The sequence below is a fragment of the Phoenix dactylifera genome, unplaced genomic scaffold (assembly GCF_009389715.1).
Source record: "Phoenix dactylifera cultivar Barhee BC4 unplaced genomic scaffold, palm_55x_up_171113_PBpolish2nd_filt_p 000076F, whole genome shotgun sequence".
Classification (NCBI taxonomy): domain Eukaryota; kingdom Viridiplantae; phylum Streptophyta; class Magnoliopsida; order Arecales; family Arecaceae; genus Phoenix; species Phoenix dactylifera.
Window position 1 is genome coordinate 1,592,305 of NW_024067675.1, and position 19,772 is coordinate 1,612,076.

Sequence of the window (19,772 nt, forward strand, 5' to 3'; positions counted from 1 at the left end):
GTTAAGCAGCTCCACAATCTTATACATCACAATCTATTAACACTTTTCGTTAGACAAGATGGATGGAGGAATCACATGAGAATAAAATGTAACTTAGTTAGATATAATTCATTTTTTTTGAAGAAGCGGTACAGGGATTGATACCCGGCATCTCCACTTCTCAATTTCTTTTTTTGTCCAAAATAAATCCACGTAGCACAAGACCAAAGTTAAGAGAGCCATCAAGTAATTTTTTTTAAAAAAAAAGAAAAAACTTGTATATGTATTGCTTGTGCTTGTCTAAAGAACACCGTCATCCAAGTTGGTAACTTAAAATAAAATTGGTGAGCATTCATCGACTTCCAAAGGTAAGATTTGAGCATAGAGTGACTTTTGATGAACATGAGAAATAGTATAAAATACGATTGCAACCTTCCAATTTCTTTCAATTATATATATATATATATATATATATATATATATATATATATATATATATATATATATATATATATATATATTGACCTTTTTGAAAAGACAATATAAATTTTAACAAAAATATAAAAAGAATATAACAAAAGTCAATAGATGTGATAGTAAGAGAACAGCTTTATTTGGTTATCACCGTTCACAGAATCAAATATTATGATCTCAACATGTATGGAGATTTAATTATAAAAGACAATTATTTAACAGAACCGATGGATTAAGTCAGCTGCCCGAATCTTGGTGTTTGTTGTAGCAATTTAGTCAGAATCTGTTAACCAATATCTGGTTCTAGCTCAGACAAGTTAAATCTCTTGCAAGTTTGAGGAATTTAGCTTCAACTCCAGATCAGCTCTGGAATCAAACTAATTTACTTTCTTGGCAATTTTGTTGAATCCATGCTCCCAGCAACCTACTGAAGAACAAAAAGCCAAAAATATCTTTAAAGTTTTACATGCAAAATAACCATTTCTTTTGGAAATCCAACTTGTGCATTTGCACCACTAGCTCCAAGACTGTTGGCACGATTGATTGGTCAATCTGACCCTGGCCATAGATGAACCAAAATTGATATAGCTAGTAAGATGGAGCAAGGTATCACTAGTGCATTTAACCATAATAATCTTTTCTCAGAAAACCATAATAATCAAATTATGAAAAATATTGCAATCATTCCTCCAAATTAAAACTTCACACTCAAAATTGAACTGCACATAGACGATACATGTTCGCGCACTGTTAGATCAGCATATGCAAAGTAATACAATTCGCTATGGGGGAAAAAAATAGAAAGAGGAGAGAAAACCCCTAGTCCTCTATTAGTGAGGCATATGACAAATTAAAAATTGATTCCCATGGCCAAAGTGGTGAAAGAATGGTACAGTGTGGAGTCTGGGCTGTATGCTGGCACAATGTTTCACAGACTCAAAACTCCAAGAATAATGATACGAAGATTTCCCTAAACAAGACCGATCATGATCTACTCTAGCGCAAAATGTAACACAAGAAAAAACAAACAAATAAATCATTGCTTATTATACAAGGACCTGTTTACAAAAATAACTGCACACTTAAGTACTCCCATGAGATCTAACTGATGACATAGACTGTGCTGACACAGAGGCAGTTGGGCTGTTGAGTTCCCGATCTCCATTGGCCATTCTAGCTTTGCCACTTATCCTACTTATAGTTTCTTGAGCAATGTCGACGAACCAATCATCACTAGGTAGCACGCTGCACAAAATTCAGATTTTAGTTTGCAGAAGATGGAGCTTGCAAGTTGATTAATAACAGAAAAAGAATCAGGCAAAAACAGAATTGCTTAAACAAATTAATGTAATTGAACAAAAAAAAAGCTATTATAGGATGTTATATAACAGCACAATCAAACTAACAGAGTATTCTACCAAACACCTTTTTTTAGTGAATATGGATTGGTGACCAGTACAAACTTAGAGAAAGAGTTAAAAAATTATTAGTACAGGCAAAATGTGGTAAAATTTGGTACGAGTATATTTGTCTCTTACACAAAAAAGACTAGTATAATCACGTTGCGAGCTATGACTTATGAGGCAAGATTACGAAAACATAAGTTTGGCTCTTTATTTTTTGAAGTGATACATAAGCACCCGTAGTTTAGCCTTAGTTACTGATTTGATCATTCTGGGCCTAATCCATATGAAATTGTATGATTTGTTTGTACAAAAACCACTAAGAGAAAGTCAAGAAAATTTAGTCCATTGTGAATTAAAAGGGTAATTGCAAATACATTTTCAGGAAAAAAAATTAAGAAAAAATTAAGAAAAAGGGTATCCACACCAATCACCATGTGATGGATATCTAGCCCCCCAAAAGAGTTCAAATTCTAATTTAGTAAGTATTACAGATTGATCAATCTATTAGATTTTCAACAGAAAAATTGAATCATTTTAGTCCTGATATCCAACAGTTTAGATAAAATAATCTAGATGATTATATCATATAAGGTCTGCCCAAGCAACATTTGATTACATCAAGAGGTCGCAAGAGTGTGTAAGCTCTTGTTTACAAGTGACTCATTACACCAATGCACACACATCATTATGTGCATCCACGCATCATTACATGTGTCTTAGTATGTGAGGACCCGTACGGGGGGGTGTTGAGTCCCACATCGGTTATTCATCGAGAAGATCTTAAGTACTTATACAGGACTAAGGAGCCTAAAAAAATACCTTCCGACTAGCTATTTTGGATGAGTCCCGGATTGTTTCAAAAGTCTATCAGAAGAGGGGGGTGCAAGCACATGCACGTGTGTGTGTGAGAGAGAGAGAGTGTGTGTGTTTTGGATTATGCATTTCATTAGACCTTCAGCAGTTAAGCATACATTTTTGGCTATAATGATTACCACGTTAGCTTTTAAATTGGTGTTTATGATTCCATAACACGACCATCCGTTAAAGGGTTACCATTTTGTAGGCACCACCATTGACACACATCTGTGGTTAAGAAGATGTAGACTCCACCACCAAAGAATTAATGAGAAGCATGTGGTTCCGCTCAAATATTTATATAGGTATGGATGTAGCAGAAGCCATATGAAACTGTTAGCATTAATATATGCAGCAAAAGGCATATGAAAATGTCAAACACTAATATATGTAGCATAAGGCATATGAAAATGTGAACAGAAAATCAAGCAAATGCATTAAACAAGTATTCTAAGTTAAGTGATACTTTATGTCGCCCAACATAATGGTCATACTCGAAATATTAGTTTATCTAACTTGGTGTCATACTTTGTAAGGGTGGCAATTTATAGCCCAACCCGCCAACCCAACCCACAACCGACCCCATAGAAGCATGTTCAAGTTTAGTAAAAATGGTTCCAAGTCATAAATAGGTTGACCTTCCCAGGCCCATCTTTAAATGAGTCAGGTTCATGTTTAGACCTCTGACCTGTTTAACCTATTTTGACTATTTAATAATTGGGTCGGATCATGACCTGACCTGTGTAACCCATTTAAGACCCATTAAAACCAACATGCAATCCAACATATTTAACCCATTCAAGACCTGCTTAACCCATTTAAGACCCATTAAAACCATAACTAACCCGTTTAATCCATTTAACTTGTTTCAAAAGCTTATTAAATGGGTTATCTGGCTGGGTTGAGGTTATGTGTTTAATAAAAAGGTTATCTTGGGGTCTAGAATTTTAACCCGTTTAATAAATAGCTTGGGTTAGGGTTGACAGGCTTTTGAACTTAGCTACATCCAACCCGACCCAACCTGATTGCCATCCTTAATGCTATGCATGCTGGTCTTTTGCGAATGGCATAGACAAGTTTAAGCACTCTTTCCAACTACGAAAATTACTTTCCCAATATCCCTTCTTTTTGAAGGATTTAGTATCCAAAAAAAAAAAAAATAATGCATATTATGTAACATTAAAAGCTTTTACTGCCAACTGCCAAATCATGTGCAATAAGTTCATCTATGAGATCAAAAAGGTAAAAGAGGATCAGAGATGTAATGATCAACTAATAAGAATGCAGACTGTCTCTAGTTAACTAAAATCATTAAAAAGGCCCAGTTATTGAATAGAGAAAACCTACACACTATGAAAATAGTAGAACTTCTCTTGGAGTTCAGGTTCAAAGATGGAGGGTTGGGGAAGGACCTTAAGTAGTTGCCAAGTAATTGTAAGTTCAAAATGTATATCCATAACAATTCAACTATGTAAAAGATTATAAACCAAAGAAGTTTCAAATATAAGAATAAGTGAACAAATTACTGAAATAGCAAAGCAAGAAACACATTGGTATAGAAGTTCTGTTCATTATTACATACAAATGAAACAACCTACAACTATAAAAATATATGCATAAATTATAGAAATAACAAAGCAAGAAATAGACTATGGGACTTGCAGTTCTGCTCATTTACTACATAGCTTACCTGTCAGGATTCATTCCAGTTGCAGAAAATGCAGCCATAGCTCTATCGATTATGTCAATAATAACTTGATGCACATGCCGGGATAAGAACCGGCCTTGTCCAAAAAGGATTACAAACTGCATATCCAAATAAAACTACAGAGAAAACCAAATAAGTAAATGATGATTATCTTTCAAAAAATATATAAAGAATAATAAAAGATTCAAGTCCTCTACCTGCTGAAGACCAAGGGGACCCAAAGGTCTCGGTCCCTCTTCAATATCCTCCCAGAAGCTCTGATCTTCTGAGAGCCACAATATGACCGTCTCAGTGAGTCTCATCATTAGCAAGGTAGCAAATCTTTCCCTGCCGACAAACATATCTGCAGCTATGCTTGCCATCCGATTAAGTTTTGCATATAGTTCCTGAAAACAATCATCGCAAATGTCATGAGAGCTTGGCAGTTCCAGGCTCCATAATATGCATGTAAGAAATAGTAGGATCCAGTACTTCAGAAACAACACAAACATATGTGCGTGTGCATGCACAACACACACACACTCTCTCTCTCTTATATTCTAGAAAGGGTAGCCAAGAAAGTTGGAAACTTTGACCATGTTATCTATGGACTTACAACTTTGTTTGATGGTTTTCAACTTCAAATTTCCACACAATCTCAACTTATCATATTGACTGAACTTTAAAATGTTACTATCTTTACAACTTTTTGGAGAATACATGGCTATATGATATATGGCATAATGAAAGTTTCAAGAATTTTGTCGCTTAACCTAACAACCACCCTCAATGAGTTGGTGTCAAATTATTAAGCCAATTGTGAGTAAGAGAGGCCTTTAACAGGAGGTTTTACTTTGTTAGTCAAACAGTTACAGGCATATACATACATAAGCAGATCTCCTAGATTCCAAAAAAAATTGAGAATGGTCCCCAAAAGAAAAGACCTTAGGAAATAACCTTAAAAATATCTAGCAAAAGAAAAATTGCAAAATGTAAAATCTTAACAAAACTATCTTAAACCTTCAAAAGGCCTGAATAAGCTTAGTTGCTTTTATAAAGCCTTCTTCCTCTAATTCACTGCTGTGCCTCCTGCCCTATTATAAATATTGCCCCCAATATGCATAATCATTTTCAGGACCTCCCTATCATTCAATGTTACAACACCATCAATCAAATGCACCTTACATGGCAATAGTATCTAGTTATCCTTTCCTCCACTTTTCCAATTAGTAAATATCTGTTTCATTATCTCTTGGCAAACCAAATGTGACTAAACTACACAAATGAATCAAATTATCAGAATATGCTTTGGGTACTCAACTTAGAAATAAAAGACAACTTGAATTGCGAAAGGTTGATTAGCTCAACATAGAGGAGGCAATCATAATGGCTCTTTAACGACGGAGACAGTATTTTATGATGACTATGCTTACATGTCAAAGACAAATTATTTTCTTAGCTAACCACCCACATGAAGAGAAAAAGACACAAGGAAAACTTGAAACTACATCCACCCATAAATAATATATATATATATATATATATATATATATATAGCCTACTGCTGGAAATTCACGAAATTTCAGCCAATAAAGCATGTCTCTTGCTCTTCTTTTTCTTCTACAGGATGTAACAGTATACAATATCTGGCTCATGCAATGCATAGGCCACAGACCTAGAGCATACTAGTAAAATAATATTATAAATGAGAATGCCAACTTTAATCATTGATGCTGAATGTAATTTAGATCAATCAGTAAAAAAAAGGTTTGTTCAAAAGCAGAAATAACTAAAGATAGAAAAGTTTTAATCGCCAAGTTGGTGTTTAAAGGTGGTTTAGTCCATGAAGGGTAACCTCTCCAGGTTTCATGGGTAGTGAAAAAGCCATCAAAATACCTGAAATATTTGAGAGGGAGCCCACTCTGGCTCCTCAACATTTCCATCCATACTAATGTACATTTCTGCACTCAGATGTGTATCACCATCTTCTGTGAAGATAAGATCGAGTGCGTGCTGCCTACAGAAACTATCTCTCAATCTATCAACAGAGCGCTGAAGCTTTCTTTTCCATTCTCTTTGTTCTGGAATACGATTATGTCTGTCTGAAGTTCTTCTACGAGAATCATCAACACCACCAGCCTGGTAAATGGAGGAAAGCTTCATAGCTGCTCGAGGTAGCAACTCTTCAGCTAGTAAAGATGCATTTGCTAATAAAGCTAATTGTTGTGCTTCAGTTTCTGCAATTCTAACAATTTTATTCCCAGAACCTTCCAGATTTGCCTCATCTTCCATAGAACCTGGTAACGCATTTATGAGCAAATTGATATAGGAATTGAAGACTTTTAAAAGGCCATCCATTGTGGAACCACCCAACTGCATAGTTAGGAGTGGGCCTACATCCTCAAAAAAGTCCTGCAAAAGGGAAGGGAGAATGTAAGTGGAAATGGGTGAAATGGAAAGCTCAAGAACAAGAGAGCACATAAAACGAATAATTAATCACTCATCATAATTTAAAGTTTTAAACATTAAGAATTATATCATAATGACTTAAGCTGCAAAAATATTAACTACCCTGTTAATTGGAGGCCGTTTAGTTACACTAGTTTAAATCCAATACCTATCAGAAAGCTAAATGAAACATACCCTTAGAAACAAAAATATTTACAAGACTAAAGTATTAGTTGTTCTATGAGAAAATTGAAATTCTTATGACGATAAAAAAAGGATTGAGTACTGTAGATTAAGGCATCCAAGGAACTAGCAAGATGCGATATAAGGTCTTAATGCATGCAAAGGTAAAATTGTGATATTTAAGAAATTTCCTCTGTAAAAATGATGCTTAAAACACAAAATGACACTTGGTTAGTAACTACTTTGCGTCCAACTGTCCAAGCATTACTAGCCTCCTTCCCTTCAGAATATATATGAATTATGTGTCTAAGAAGACTATAAAGTGCTAAAGAAGAAAAACTAAAGCATCATAATGTATTTGTATGCATATCAAGGACTTAAGGTATCGTAAGTTGTTCTCATGCCATTACAGTACACAAGCCAAACCTAACTGTACAAATACTTTGGCAGGAAGGGCACACTCTGATATCCAGTCACGTCCAAGGGCATGCATATAGCATGCACAAAACACTATATTTTAACTTTTACCTAGGAAATTCATAACTTCTTTTTTACATATATATTGACATGTGCCATGCAAATTAGCACCGTAAATCATCAAATATGTATCTGTCATCATTTTAACATCTGCAGTTAAAATAATTTGACATACGGATTAGCATTAAATAATCATGCTTAATCATTATAAGCAATAGTGCATTTGTTCATGAAAAAATACAAACTACAATAGCATATAGATGCTCAAACATAAACTAAGCATACAAAATTACAAATTGATACAAAACAATCTTGTTAGTTTTTCAGGCATTATAAACAAATGCATTTAAAATTCCTGAATACTATAAACTTTAAGATACAATATATACATAAGAATATTAGTAAATTGGAAAATAATGCTAAAGTGTAGTCATAATTAGGTAACATCCAACATCAATAAGATACAGCATATTCGACAAAAAAACAACTGTACCAACTGTTTAACCTGTTTCTTCTTCTGAACGGATATTATTTATGTTATCATTCTCTATTCCATTAATATATTTTTTGCATTTTCTTATTCCTGAAACGGTTGAAGGGTGAAAGTGAACTGGATAATATCCATCCAGATCCGTTCTCGGATTTGAGTATGTCCAGATATAGATAAAAATTTAAATATCCGACTAATATCCGTATCCATATCTGTCAAAAAAAAAATAGATATGGATATGGATAGACAACTATCCGATCCATATCCGAATATCTGATTCTATTTGTAAACCTATTTAATTTTATATAGTATTCATAAACTTTCAAAGAAAATAAATGACCACACTAACATGCTATTAACTTGATCTCCCTTCTACTTAGTAATATCTTCGTGGTCATAAAGTTTTATTATCTGACTTATATTTGTATTTATATCCATATTTTTATTATCCGATTTGCACCCATGTCCGTTTAGAACAAATATGGATATAAATTTTTGCACGCAACTAATATCCATCTTCGTATCTATATTCATCAAACAAAACAAATATGGATATGGATATACCGATACCTAATTCGTATTCGCTCCACTTTCAACCCTACAAAATACTTGACCACAAATTAGCAAAATACATAAACTTGCTGATATCAACAATGGCCAAGTAATCAGTATAAATGAGCATCCTACTGGAATTTGCAAAATTGATGCTTGTATGTGTCCTTGTTGAACCTCAATGCCACTTGTAAGGGTCTGGCATAAATTCAATTCCTCACTAGCCCCATGGTTTAAAAACCAATCTTCTTGCAAGAATCCTTGCATCAATCTGATATTTCACAATAGCATGCTTCAGTAATCATGTTAGGATCTCAAAGTTTCAAAAGATATACAGAAGTAAACAACTCCAAGTTGACCTAAAGATGGTAGTCCCAAAATAATTGTCAATCACAAACAATGTTCACCGTCTCAATACCGGACCTCATACCGGTGCCACACTAGCACAGTATCAGTAAGGTATAGTACAAAATTTTTTGGCATACCGAGTGTCGGAACACCACTTGTATCAGGTACCTGTACTGAACCGGTATGGTACGGTATGCCTTATACTGCCTGGTTCGGGCCAGTACAGCATACCATGATCACAAAGTATCTGACCCCTCTTGTCACATCCAATAAGAGACTTTACGCACTCTAAAAGACAACGCCTCTCCACACGAAAAGTCTATACTCTCCTCCCTCTCCCCACTTTTCTATAACACCATTTGCCACTGATGTCATGCTCACCAAAGTATTTAAAGGAACCTAGTCAGCTGTAAGTTCAGCACAAAACAAGCTTTGCACTCATACACTGAATAGAATAAAGTTATCTGCCACAGACGGTTGGAAATACATTCTCCCAAAGCCCTACCACCATCCCCCACCACCCAAAATCCCAAAGACACATTCTCAAGAGGAAAAACAACACACCATCTAATGCCCAGCATCTGTAGAAATGGTTACGGAGATGTGTCACACCTCCACAATTCTCTGCAAGTGGAACTTAAACTTTTCTAACAACACTCTGGACAAATAAAGACAAAGGCATAGTTCCACCATGGGTTCCTATAAAGATTTGTCATGAGACATAACATCTATGAATCGTCATATTTTTCAATGAAGAAAAAAAAAGGGTAATGGTGTAGTATTTATTATTATAAATTGGGTAATATTTACTATCATATCATTAAAAAAGAAAAGATTGGTCCACATATGAATTTACTGAAAAATCACTTGATCTATGATTAGCAATTTCAAGTGACATAAAGCATGAAAAACCATTTGATTAAACATTTCTTGAGTGCTAAAAAGGAAGAACCTCACCCTGTCCTTTCTATTTGTTGTTTGATCCTTAATTCAATGTTTCTTCAGCTTCAATTTCAGAGAAATAAAGCCATGTTTGGTGGTAAAAGTGTTTGGAGTTTTATCTGGAGGACACAAGGTTATCTCAGAACAACCAGACATAAAGAGAGGTCAGTTAGGTTAGTCCAAACATAGTGATATACATAGCATCAAATTGAATAAACTATTGCTAGATGCTGAAGTACATCAGCTGATACAATTTCATATTAGTCCAATGTAGCTTCAGATATGGCACCCTAGGTTTCACAGCAACAGTATCACCACCACTTTATCAGGATTGCAGTAAAGTACAAATTGTAAATACAACACAAAATTAGGGCTAGAAATGGGCTTGGGCCGGCCCGAAACCCCATCAGGCCGACTTCGGGTCGGGCTTCGCGCTAGGCCCGAAAAAGTTCAAACCAAGTTTGGGCTTAAATATAGAGCCCATTCGTTTCTTGGGTCAGGCTCGGGTATGTCACTAGCTCTGCCCGAGCCTGAGCCTGAGCCCGATCAAGGCCCAAAACAAAGCCTGAATTTAGGCCTGAATCAATTTGATTTTATATGTTGTTATTTAGAGAGAATAATGAGGAAGTAAAGGACAAATTAAAATGGGTTTAGCTAAGAATAGTATATCATATATGATTTACTTGTATTACAGGAGAGAGCCTAATTTTTAACAAGCTCATTTTCTTGTGAAGCAATATTATGAAATATTAAACTTCAATCGGATTTAGTCGGACCTATTTTTAGCCCAAATGAGTAATTCGGATTGTCCCAATTAGGCTCAGGTCTGAAGTATCCAAAAATTTTCAGGCCTAAGCCCGGCCTGAAGCCGGAAAAAAATATTCGAGCCAGGTTCGGGTAGGGGCATAGCCCGGCCAGGCCCACTTCCAACCCTACACAAAATATAGCTTGACATGGAGATAATCCTCCTGATTTATGCCATATATGAAAAAGATGAGTATTACAATCAAGGTTCGCTGTCTCGATACTGGACCTCGCACCAATACCATTCTATTATAGTATCAGTACGCTCGATACGGAGGCCGGTTTGGCATACCAAGTGTCGATACGCCCCCATACCGTATACTAGTACGATATGGTATGCGCCTGTACTGACCGATACAACAAACCTGAACTACAATGCTTCAATACCATGAGAAAATACAAATATACACTATTTCTCATCAACAGAACAAGAGGAAAAAGAATAAAAAGCAAGAAGAGAATACAAGCACTATAGCCCCACAAAATTTCTTTAACTAGCTTTCCTTTATATCAAAAATCAGCAATAAACAGGGTACTGACTGAAAAGACCATAATTAATTAAGCTGTAAATATGAACAATTAACTTAAAATTGCAAAAAATTAAGTATTAGCAGTTGATTATCGTATATTTACCATGAGACCAAATCTGTGTAATTGAAGAATATTTAACAGGTAATTTGTCCACAAAAGCAAGCTTTCATTAGTTAAACTATAGATTCAAAAAATATTAGAATAAGAGTGTTTTTGTCCAGGAATATTTTTACCATGACCTGAATGCTTAGCTGCTCGGGAGACAATATTTCAATAAACTAGACATGGAAAAAAAAATCTGATGCATCCACATATCATAGTGCAAATGCATATTTCTAGAAAAAATTTAAAAAAATGCGAAATAAAAGCACATATGGGTGTTTGTATCCAAAAACAGAAATATTTTAGTCACCTGAACCATTGAATTGAAACGATGTGCACTGCTCGAGAGTTTAGGCTGGATGCCCATAGTTGTAGCAGAGGTTCTACCAGATGTACGTGTACTAGCTGGTGGATACATAAGTACCCAATCATCGGCAGCTGCTAACGCAGCAGTACTTTCTTCAATTCGCTTTAAATTAGCATCTAGTGCTTGCTCAACACTGGGCCTGAAAAGCTTTAGAAGAACAGAAGAAAGTGATAGCCCACGGGCCTCCAACAAGGAACAATGACCAATAGCTATCTGAACACATTCTGCAGCAGCTCTTAAGCCTCCAGCAGCTGCAGATGAGGCCAATGCATGTCTTTTAACAAGATGTGCAAAAGCCTCTGCTTGCTTTGTAGACCATCTTACCAGTTCAGATGCATATGCTGGCTCATCACCAAAGACCTCTAAAGAGTCACTCACAGCTTGAGCAATGGCAGAAAAAACTTGCTGCGATAGAGCAGCAGTATATGCTCCTCCATATGAACTGCTAGTTGGATGAATAGTTTGCAAGTTATATTGAAGCCGTTGATTATGAGCATTAAGCAGCAAACTATGAGCACGGGGACCATCACCAAGCCTTTTGAGAGCCGAAGCAGCTGCACGAAGTTCGACACCACGAGTAGATGATTGGCAGGCGGCTTCAGCAAGCTGATCAGCTAATTTTTGGCAATGATCTTGAATAGCAGTCCGCAGTGACAAGAGTTGAACAGCAGTTAGAGTTTGGTTTTGTTTTGCTTCTGCAGCTATACGTTCTGCTTCATCCAGGGCATCCAAAGCTTCATCCACTCTCCTCTCAGCTAGCAAAACATCAAGCATATCAGGAAACTCTGCCGACCATTTCTCTATATCTGTAGCCTCTCGGTCTTCAATATTTGATACATCATGCTCTGCAGAACCTTCAGAGCCAGCAGACAAGGAATCAATGTGAACACCTTCAGCTAAACCATGAATTAAAGCTGCCTGAGTAGATAGCAGATTTCTGATGGACAAAAGCTCGCCTTCTAGATCTGATATTTCCTTGGATGTTCTGTAAAAAAGCAAAGTTAAATGTTAAGAGATAAAAATTGCAATAACCAGCCAAAGGAATTATACTCATGACATGATTCAGAAAATAACCTGAAAAATGAAACTTGAACTTTAACCTTAAAGAGGAAGCCATGTCCCATCTATATGAGGTTGGATTTATTGACCAAAATAGATCCTACATGTTTTGAGAGCTTCAATATTTGGCCTGTAACCTAATTCTAATCCTCCGAATTGTGTTGAATTCCTAAAGGTATTTCGGTCTAGAGAAGGGATTGCTGCAATACCTACAAGACTGATTGGCAGGAGGAGAAACCTAGCAGATAAGTTACACTGTTAGAAGGAATGAAATGAAATATGCTTATATAAGGCATCTCATGTTTTTTTTCAAATGACAATAATTAAAATAAAACACTTTCTATAACAATTTAAGTAGTTGAGCTGGCACTTGCAATATAGTGATGCCAAAAAAAACCTTGACATGGTGTATAGTAGATAAATTATGGTGTGGATGGGCACTTCGATCCTTGGCATAAAGAAAGGTTGTAACGATAGATAAAAATTGCATGTCTCTTTAGAAAATTCACCATGATCTTCTCAAAAACTACTTAGAATTGAGTGTCAATGATCATGTAGTGCTACTAGATTTGGCTTCTCCATAAACCCATCCCACCTCGAACCTCACTCTGCCTGAAATTTTGATGTGGCATACAGCATAAAAACTCTCAGAGTTTACCATTGCTATGCCCTTTTATCTATTACTGTTTCATTCATGTAGGATTTTGATATATTTCACCGTCATTTTGTGTTTCATGAGTGCTCATCAACACCTGCCCTATTATTCCTTTGCTTTATCACCCTAACCTTTTGAAATAACATAAATAGGCAACAAGTTGTATGCCAACAATAAGATGATGATGACCAAGTACCATTTTAACATCCAGAAAACACAGTCAGACATTTGCTATGATAGTGTTAATAATTTAGCCATCTGGTTAAAGGAGTAAGAAGCTTCTAATTTAAATTTTTAGCAAGGATGGAATGGTAAAGATAATCTCAAAGAAAAAATTCTATGCATAACATAAGAGATGCTCAAATAAATACTTTCCAATATCAAAATGTTTTCGAGGCTAAACAACATGTTTACATACCTAATAAATGCTGCATAGTTAGCATAAACACTTCTACGCATTTCTTCTGCAGAAGCCTTCTTTAAATCTTGCAGATAAGAGCACAGGTGCCTTATTTCCTGTATGTAATGAATGAAAACGTAAGGTTGTTTACAGCTCTAGCAGTTCATATGAAAACAAGTATCAACTACATATCATACCCATAAATATTCTAACATAAATGCTAAAGCATATACTTGAATGGAAACAAAAGTTTAGCTGAAACAAACTATACAGAGCTTATCAGGCACAAAGTCTTTTGTGATAAAGAACTAACAGCATTTCATATGTATAAACACCACCATTCAGGAAAAGCAGAACATGTACATATACACACATAGACACAAACATATATAGATAATATGTATTTATGCATGCGTGTTTTAATATACAAAGGCAAGAATTTTGACATGTTAGACAATATATGCAATACAAGTAACGATAAAACATGACCATGCCTTAAATAGAGGTAGTTGTGTGGCCCTATTTGGCTGTGCAAATTAAGTATTCATGGTACTACAATACACGACCTATAATATTGAAGGATCAAAAGATTCATCAGAAATGCAAAATGCAATATGCAATAAATACTCCTTTTTTTTTCATATCCATGGTATGATTAATTGCTCTCAGTGGGAAGAGACAATATGGTTTACGAGTGATGACATCATTTCTCTTCCTGAAGTATATATGGTTTTTAAACTTATTTAACTGCAAGATAATTTTACTGGACTAAAGATTTTAGACATCTGAGCTAGACAATCTTCTTTTAAGAGAAAGAACAAAAGAAATCTTATCAAGTTGCTTGTAGGACGTGTTCCAAAGGTGTCTTGCTAAGCAAATGCCATCAGAAAAGCAACAAAAATGGGCATGTCCAAAAATATCCCAATGTTTTAGCATCTTTTAGTGACCATTCTGCCTGCGCATCACATGATCATTGTGATAAGGATCACTACTCTAGACTTCTGACTTGGTTTGTAAGACATTTGGTCAACTTTTCCTCGGACTACTTATCATAGCAAGCATGGTCTCATTCTTTGACCCCTTGAGGTTAATAATTCTAATCACTTGCTGTTATTTCTTTGTTCATTATGGGTGAAAGTTCAGCTTTAAGATCATCGAACATACATTCAGCACCACCCTCTCCCCCTCACTGTCCCTACAAGTTAATCCAATAGTTCCTGCCAGACCACTCCAAGCCATCTCCTTTATTAAAAAAGAAAGAAGAAGAAGAACTTTGTTTCTTTCACCAGAGAAAGTTCATCGATGGATCAATAGTTCTATTAACATAGAAATATATAAATCGTAGAAAGGTGGCAAAAGAAATTATTCCCACACAAATAATTCATCATTGAGCTTCACACTGCCATCCCATTAAAAAAGCAATTTTCGCAATCAAAACCAAATTTTTGGAGCTGAAAAACCGAAAAAATCACATCTTTGACCCAAATTCAATCCAGAAACCCATAAAAGCAAACAATAACAGAAAAAAGCAAGGACCTTCTCGTTCATAGTCTGGCATTTAGACTGCACGTACGCATCCGGATCGAAATTATTGGTCTTGAAGATCTTCAACTTATCCACGAGCTGCACCCCGCTCTCCTGGGCGGCCGCCCCATTTGCCGTCTGGTAGAGCCCCGTGGTGGTGACCAGCCCCAAGGGCCCCGACGCCCTAGATCGCGAAGACTTCGCCGAAGCCATCCAACTCTCGATCCAAACAACCAGCACAACCTAATCAAGAAACCCGAGGAGATTTCTTGCTCTCCGATCTCCGCCTCCTGGATTGGATCTCGAAGATAAGAGGAGAAGAGAAGTGAGGGCGATGGGATCGATCCCTCAGCTACGCGTAGCTCCGGTGAGAGGGAATCGATCCGGGGGCGGGGGCATAGCCGAGAGAAAAGAAGGGGAGGCGGTGATGGGATCGCCGACGATCGGATCTCGGTGGCGTTCGCCCGCCTACGCGAAGGCTGCGTGCCAGATGAGACGGTGTCGTCACCTCCCTCAGGCTCCCTGTCTATCAGTATATTATCACCCTCTTTTTTCTAAAGAAAACGGAGAATAGAATCCAATTCGGAACGGGGAACTTTTTATTAATTTTTTTTTTTTTCGTTTTCTTGGCAAAGCCGAGTCAGGCGGAACCGGCTGCCGATGGTGAAACGACATGGGAAACGGGGACTCGGATGATCCGATGTAACGGAAAGATATGATAAGATTGAAAGGAAGTTAATTGTGGGCAACGATATGGATAATCCTTAAATGGTTAACCTTTTCAAATTTTAATAATTAAATGAAGGTTTTTTTTTTTTTTTGCATATATCGGTGACCTTTACAAATATAAAGCCCTGAAATCATCATATTTTTTGCATAGATACTTTTTTTGTTAGATTTTTGGTTGAAGACGTTAACGAATAAGCAGGGTATCATTTGACACTATGATTCTTTTACTTAATACCTCTGAAAATTTTATATTCAAATTATACTGAAAAGAGCTATATTTTTATATAAATATTTTAAAATTATTAATGTAAAAAGATAATAAATTTATTTTATATTTAAAACAGTTTCTTTTAACACTGTCAAATAAAAATGTAACAGGAGGGGGTCCATGTAAAAACAAAATGAGAAGTATATGTACAAATAATAATTTTGGACGGGTAAATATACAATAAGTTATATTTGTAAGAATATAGATGTAAAAAAGTTTCTGAAATAAACACTTCTATTTTCTAAAACGAAAGGGTAACTTTGTGAGTGACCAAAAAGGTTTCTTTTATTCTGAACTTTTTTGGTTCGCAGAAAAATTTTTTCTCATCAGAATATTTTTTCTACAAAATCTGATTTCTAAAAATATGATACCTAAAAAAAAATAGTTTTGGCATTTTGGTTAACCATAGAAAAGTGATACATTATAAAATGGTTTATATTTGGTTGAGCATTTATTTTTCTGAAAAAATTATGTAAAATATCTATTATATTCTTAATAAAGGAAAGAACTCGTAGGGTAGTTTTGAAAATAAAATCTCAATTTTTAATATGTGAAAAAATAGCTTTCTCATATTCTTTATGGATTTTTCTTTTCCATGAAATATAGAAATATTATTTCTATGAAAATGCTACTTTTTCATATCTTTTTTTTGAAAACTTCAACCAAACAAGATTTTTTTCTTTGTTTTTTCGTTGACCATGCTTCCCTCCCTTTTTTTCCACGAATGAAACGAAGTCCTCTATGCTCTGTACCAAGAAAAAAATAATAAAGAAATACGAAATGGGCAAAGAGTAGATTTTTTTTCTTTAGATGAATCGAGAGAAGACATATTTAGATATAATATAAAAAAATATACTTATTTATACAAAAAAATATGTAAATTTATAAACATATACAGATGTACATATGCATATATATGTTTTATCCATGTTTTATATTTAAATAGTACTTGAGATATTACTAAAATGGAATACAGGTAATGCACAATAATATAAATGGATGAGAGAAACATGAGGATTTTAATTTGAGAGACGTGCCTAAAAATAAATATTTTTTTAAAATTTTGAGATGCATTTTCTCTCAAGAAAGTACAGAAAGCTTTGCAGTCTGCAAGCCTTGTATGCTGGACTTTAGGGCTTTATGTTATACATGTAGAAGATTGATATAATAGCTAAATAAAAAAAATTATGAAATTTAATAGCATCAATGATTTTTTTTAAGACTAAGAGGTGCTAAATCTTATCCTCTTCGCTCGATTCCTGCCCTCAAAGGGCCTTCGTCACGCTCGATGTGTTTTACGGGCCAATTCTATTGTTCTACAGGGGGACTCGGCTATAGTTATCAACTGGATTCGGAGGGATCCAAGGGATAATGGTTGTGTCCACCCTTTGCTCCGAGATATCTGAGCAGTGGTGAGGGACGAAGAGGCCTTTCAGGCTAAGCATGTTTTTCGTGAAGCTAATAGGGCTACTAACTGAATGGCTGATTATGTAATCAATCATCCTGGTAGTACCCTATGAGCTGGAGATGAGGAACTACCCTTGGCACTCTGGGGTATTTTATTTTTTGATTTTATTAGATATATCCGTACTCGTTGGGTATGATCCACTCGCCTTAGCAAAAAGAAGAAGAAAAAGAAGAAGAAGAAGAAGAAAGAGGGGTTGATACCCTTTCTTCCTTGCCCAAGTGGCAAAGGATGACATTATCGAATCAAGCGTTCGGTAGTTTAGTGATATCAATGATAAGCAAATTTAGTAACAATAATCCAAGTATTGTGTTGATATACAAATCCTGTATCATATGAAATTAGTATAATAGGTCTATTACTAGTTGATCCAACTCGGTATTTAAAACTGTAATTGGTTTTGTATGTGCCAGCTTTCATGCTCTTATTAATTGCTATTGAAAGCAATTTACAAAGTTAATTTTCATGCTCGCACAAAGGTACTTTCTTGTTGTACATGGTTAGTAGTACATATACTAGCTTTTCATGTTCGTATGATAATTCACATGCAATATACAAGCTTGAGATATTCTTTCACAAAATCCATATATAGGTACTACAAGTGTTTCTACTTTTTTTGTAATATTATATGATTTTATTTAGGATACTTTCTAAAGTACATGGTTAGTAGTATATGCACTAGCGTTTGATGCTCGCACTTTAATTTTTATAGGAAAGTACGAGCTTGAGACATGCTTGTACAAATCTATGTATACATATTATAAGTTCTTTTGTCTTATACCATGAGATTCCTGATCATACTAGGGAGCTCTCTGATAATATATGGTTAGTAGTTTGTTTTCTAGTTTTTTTAGGGTCATGCAACATTTTATAGGCAATATATAAGCTTTAGACATGCTTGTATAAAGCCTACACATATCTGCCATAAGTTTTTCTACCTTGTATGATTATTGTTGTAGTTCCAGTTTGGCCCAAGGGTGACTACACCGGAGGAGTTGAAGGAGCTGCCGGTCGAGACGGAGAAAGGATGCCACCTCCCGTACGCCGGTGTATCTGCACAAAGCCTCACCGGTGTTTCCGGACCGGTGAGGGCTCTTCGTTGCTTAAGTTAGCGTGGAGTTTATGTTGGCCAAAAAGTCCTTAGGCGTTACTTGATGTGGTTATTTTATAGTCCCCGCAGAGGTATCCAAGTGGCGAAGATATGGTCTGTCCTCATCATGAGAGGAGATGACGCTGGCCAGGTGGCGCGCGGCCACAGATTGCTTGAGGCACATGGTTTGAGCTGTTCTTGCGCGCAATATGGCGCTGGCGTATGTCGCAGGGTATGACCTTTATCAGCATGCATGGCTGGAGCAACAAGGCGTAGTCCTTTGTCGACGTGTCTTGGCGTGGCCATCAAGCGAGCGTGGTGCGGTGAGGTTGTCGCAGGGCATGACCGCGGTGCGTACCGGACGAGGTTAACTCGGCCATTAACAGGGATCGAGGTCAACTCGGCCTTGCCCACTTGGCAGGGCGCTGAGGTCAGGCCGGCTTGGGGGCCACGATATATGTTCGGTGAGGTCGGCTTGGTGAGTTCTGAGATCGGCCTAGCCTCCTTGACTTTGAAGTCTACTTAGTAGGGTGCCCCGAGCTCGAGTCGGGGCATCATTGCCTGTGGTCGACGGGGCCTCTTCGACTCTTGGTCGGCATTGATGTCTGGTTGGCCGGAACGAGGTAGTCCCATGTCCTAAGCAGGACAATCCATTTTGTCCCCTATCAATTATATTCAATGATTATATTCATGGTTGGTTGTTTATGGTCGGTAGTGACATTTATATCGTCTATGTCATATGTTCTACTTTTCTACGACTCATATGACAATTTCCTGGCAATGTACAAGCTTAGGACATACTCGTATAAAATCTATGTATATACTAAAACGATATTCTATGATAGTACCAGAGTGCTTGTTCCCCATACATGCTAGGTAGTTTATGTTCTAACTTTTTAGGCTCATACTCAACTTATAGGTAATATACAAGCTCGAG

General features: G+C 36.2%; 1 protein-coding gene across 1 annotated transcript; it reads right to left on the reverse strand.

Moving 5' to 3' along the window:
• Positions 1-1,134: 1,134 nt before the first annotated feature.
• LOC103695852 (exocyst complex component EXO84B-like) lies at positions 1,135-15,833 on the reverse strand. Its single transcript, XM_008777276.4, has 7 exons — positions 15,296-15,833; positions 13,778-13,875; positions 11,589-12,630; positions 6,298-6,813; positions 4,620-4,808; positions 4,405-4,538; positions 1,135-1,698 (listed from the first exon to the last, which is right to left on the reverse strand). The coding sequence occupies exons 1-7, from the start codon at positions 15,494-15,496 to the stop codon at positions 1,536-1,538; spliced, it is 2,343 nt and encodes a 780-aa protein (XP_008775498.2). The 5' UTR covers positions 15,497-15,833; the 3' UTR covers positions 1,135-1,535.
• Between the last annotated feature and the right edge of the window lie 3,939 nt (positions 15,834-19,772).

Excerpts from the sequence above, each read along its gene's own strand:
- LOC103695852 (XM_008777276.4), bottom strand. The coding sequence starts at position 15,496 with ATGGCTTCGGCGAAGTCTTCGCGATCTAGGGCGTCGGGGCCCTTGGGG. Across the intron at positions 6,814-11,588 it reads GTTTCAATTCAATGGTTCAG|GACTTTTTTGAGGATGTAGG; the intron begins GTGACTAAAATA and ends TCCCTTTTGCAG. Across the intron at positions 4,809-6,297 it reads CTCCCTCTCAAATATTTCAG|GAACTATATGCAAAACTTAA; the intron begins GTATTTTGATGG and ends GATTGTTTTCAG.